General features: G+C 33.4%; 1 protein-coding gene across 1 annotated transcript in view; it reads right to left on the minus strand.

Annotated features, from left to right (window-relative positions):
• ZDHHC21 (zinc finger, DHHC-type containing 21) overlaps window positions 1-2,267 on the minus strand; it is a 67,820-nt gene that overhangs the window by 49,508 nt on the left and 16,045 nt on the right. Inside the window, exon 3 of the mRNA XM_012665005.1 lies at window positions 240-249. Within this exon, the coding sequence (XP_012520459.1) occupies window positions 240-249 (10 nt within the window). The remainder of the gene's footprint in view (window positions 1-239; window positions 250-2,267) is intronic.

Genomic DNA, 2,267 nt, shown 5'->3' on the forward strand with positions numbered 1-2,267 from the left:
TCATAAAATGTGAAAGTGATTAAAGAGTAATATTTCTAACTTAAGCCATTATTTTATATTTGTTATTTCAAATATGCATGTGAATAACTCAAATAATATAAACACATAATGGTTTCATTTGACTATTTCATCTACATGCCCAAAAGTTTATAAAATTGAATTCTGGGAATCTTCTTACGGTAAAATGGAATATTCTCTTATATTCAAATTACCTCATATTTAGTGGGTAACATACCTACCAAAGTCATTCTGTTTAAACAAAAAACAAAAGCATGTAAAATATTTCAGAGTAATTCAATAAAAATGGTTAAAATCATAAACATATTAGGACTTTAAGTTTCCTTTTCTGAAGAATTCAAATATATGAAACTGTTCAACCTTCAAACATTTCTGAATACATGGCACTATTCTACAGTTTTGATTCTTTAGTTATGCTATATTACTTTTCACTGTTAAATTTTTTTTTACTAAGTTAAAATCATATTTACAAAAGAATCAGGTAACCAACACCAAAAAGTACATGAAGACTTAAATTTTCCCCAGAATCACAGCAAAGGTGAATAAAGAGCTGAAATTAATAATCTGTATACAGATCCACAGTAAAAAGATGAGGGAGACAAGAATCTGGGTCTTCTGGGTCTCACACCACCTCTATAACAACCAGCTGTACAATCCAGGAAGGACAATCTGCATGCCTGACTACCCAGCCTACCTACCTCATAAAATAAACATGAGGGTCATATAATATGAAATACCAAAAGACTCTGGAGAAACATTAAAATATGATAAATAAATGTATCTTTTTCGACTGGGCAAAAGGGAAGTTTCCTGGAATCAGTGAAAAAAAAACAGGCCACATGTCAACTGAGATAAGATAGTACAGACATCGAGTCAGCAAGATGCCATGGTGTCCTCCATCACTACGGTCTACAAACTAAAAGTAACACATTGGACATGGATTCAATTTGGTCTGCAGATTTAATTTCTTTGGTACTCACAATGCTTTTAATATTTTAAATTAGCTGCCAACATTTTTTAAAATCATAAACTTCCTCATAAATTTTGGGATTCCCTGTTTTGTCTTTAAAATTTTTTAAGATCTAACAATCTAATGGTATGACAACTTCACTGTAGCTGAGTAGAGTCCAACCTGGCCCCTCTCACTGATTTGCAGTGTCTACAGCATGCACACATTTGAGTGTTTGACCACTGCAAATTAAAGAGTTCAACAGAAATGGGTCCTGAGTTAGAAAAAACCTGCTTCTTTGATTTTTTGGAGCCACTGGATTTTATAGTTCAAGTAGATAACACATGCATGCAACATTTTATAAAGCTTTTGGCTAGGAGAATTACGAAGAAGAGGGATTCTGTACAGACGGCAGAGTGCCAAACTCCCCAGCCCCATCCCTGCCTCAAGACAGACACAGACACACACACACACACACACACACACGCACACACCCACATGAACTACTAAGTGACAATGCTACTGTTTCTGTTAATAAAAACTAAATATTCAATATAGTGTTCAAAAACTTCTATAGCTACATAAACATCAGTTTAATAGTCCCATTTAATCTCTAAATTTTTAGGGCCAAAGAAGATCCTTAAATGATGGGTCTTGAAACACAACAATCAGGATTTAAGAAAGGCTCTATAAGTGACTTGTCACTTAATCAAATTTCATAAGGTATTACTGCATTGACTCCCAAACTTTGCTAAAAACAGGAATCACCTGGGTTCTTTCAAAAATACTGATACCTGGCTCCTACCCCCCAGGCATTCTGATTTAATTAATTTGGGGTGTGCCTTGGACCTGGACATTCAGATTTTTGAAAGCCCCCCAGGTGATTCTAACATGTAGCAAGTTTGGAAGCCACTAAATTATTATAAAAAGTATTCTAGTTCTATTAATACAATGTACTTCACAGACATACAAATTTCTTACTAGAAGAAAATGCAGAGTTCTCAAAGCTTATATGGCAAATAGTCAAAAAGTAAGACTCAAAGAGGAAAGAAGACAAATGAGGTTGTACTGTATCTAATATGTAATAAAATAAGCAATGTATTTTCAATTCATTTTTGTGGTTTGAATGGTTATCATGCAGTAGGGGGATCAAAAGTCACCTTCAACTGACACTAGAGTAAAAGGTTTTTAAATTATTCATTGAATTGTTAGAACTTGGACAAATAATAGGCAATAATATCCACAATATTAGAAATATTTACTCCAAGCAATGTTACATTTACAATATAATGAGGTAAGT

The sequence above is a fragment of the Propithecus coquereli genome, unplaced genomic scaffold (assembly GCF_000956105.1).
Source record: "Propithecus coquereli isolate 6110/MARCELLA unplaced genomic scaffold, Pcoq_1.0 Scaffold95, whole genome shotgun sequence".
Taxonomy (NCBI): domain Eukaryota; kingdom Metazoa; phylum Chordata; class Mammalia; order Primates; family Indriidae; genus Propithecus; species Propithecus coquereli.